The sequence below is a fragment of the Athene cunicularia genome (assembly GCF_003259725.1).
Source record: "Athene cunicularia isolate RWA chromosome 7 unlocalized genomic scaffold, athCun1 chr7_part1, whole genome shotgun sequence".
NCBI lineage: Eukaryota > Metazoa > Chordata > Aves > Strigiformes > Strigidae > Athene > Athene cunicularia.
In genome coordinates this window covers 31,057,282-31,057,685 of record NW_020799107.1, presented here as the reverse complement: position 1 = coordinate 31,057,685, position 404 = coordinate 31,057,282, and the positions used below count along the sequence as shown (strand labels likewise).

At 70.5% G+C, this 404-nt stretch overlaps 1 protein-coding gene across 1 annotated transcript in view; it reads left to right on the top strand.

Annotated features, from left to right (window-relative positions):
* Positions 1–211: 211 nt before the first annotated feature.
* The window catches only part of CXCR4 (C-X-C motif chemokine receptor 4), a 3,026-nt gene continuing 2,833 nt past the window's right edge, over positions 212–404 (top strand). Inside the window, exon 1 of the mRNA XM_026852568.1 lies at positions 212–354. Within this exon, the coding sequence (XP_026708369.1) occupies positions 316–354 (39 nt within the window). The 5' untranslated portion in view covers positions 212–315. The remainder of the gene's footprint in view (positions 355–404) is intronic.

The window sequence follows — 404 nt, the reverse complement described above, 5'->3', positions numbered from 1 at the left end:
GCCCCCGCGAAGAGGAACGCCCCCGCGGGCACTTGGGGCAAGTGCAGTTCCCATGCCCCGGCGACGCAGACAAAGAGCGGCCCGAGGCGCCCACCCGGAGCCCGGGGCCGCGGTGACACTCGCCGGGGAGGAGCCAGGCGGGGGCTGCCCCGGGGGCGGGAGGGGGCCAGGGAACTTATAAAAGGCGCGTCCCGCCAGAAGCGCCGGGGCGTGTGTTTGGTTCAGTTACGAGTGGCGGCCGTGGGAGAGCCGCGGCGGCGGCGGCAACAACAAAACAACAACTCCAACAACACCTCGAGAGCCCAGAGCCGTGAGATGGCTCAGAGCCTGGACAACAGCCTCGACAGTCTGGATGTAAGTGCCGGGAGCTGAGCGGGGCCGCGGCTGTCCCGGCGGCGCTGGCT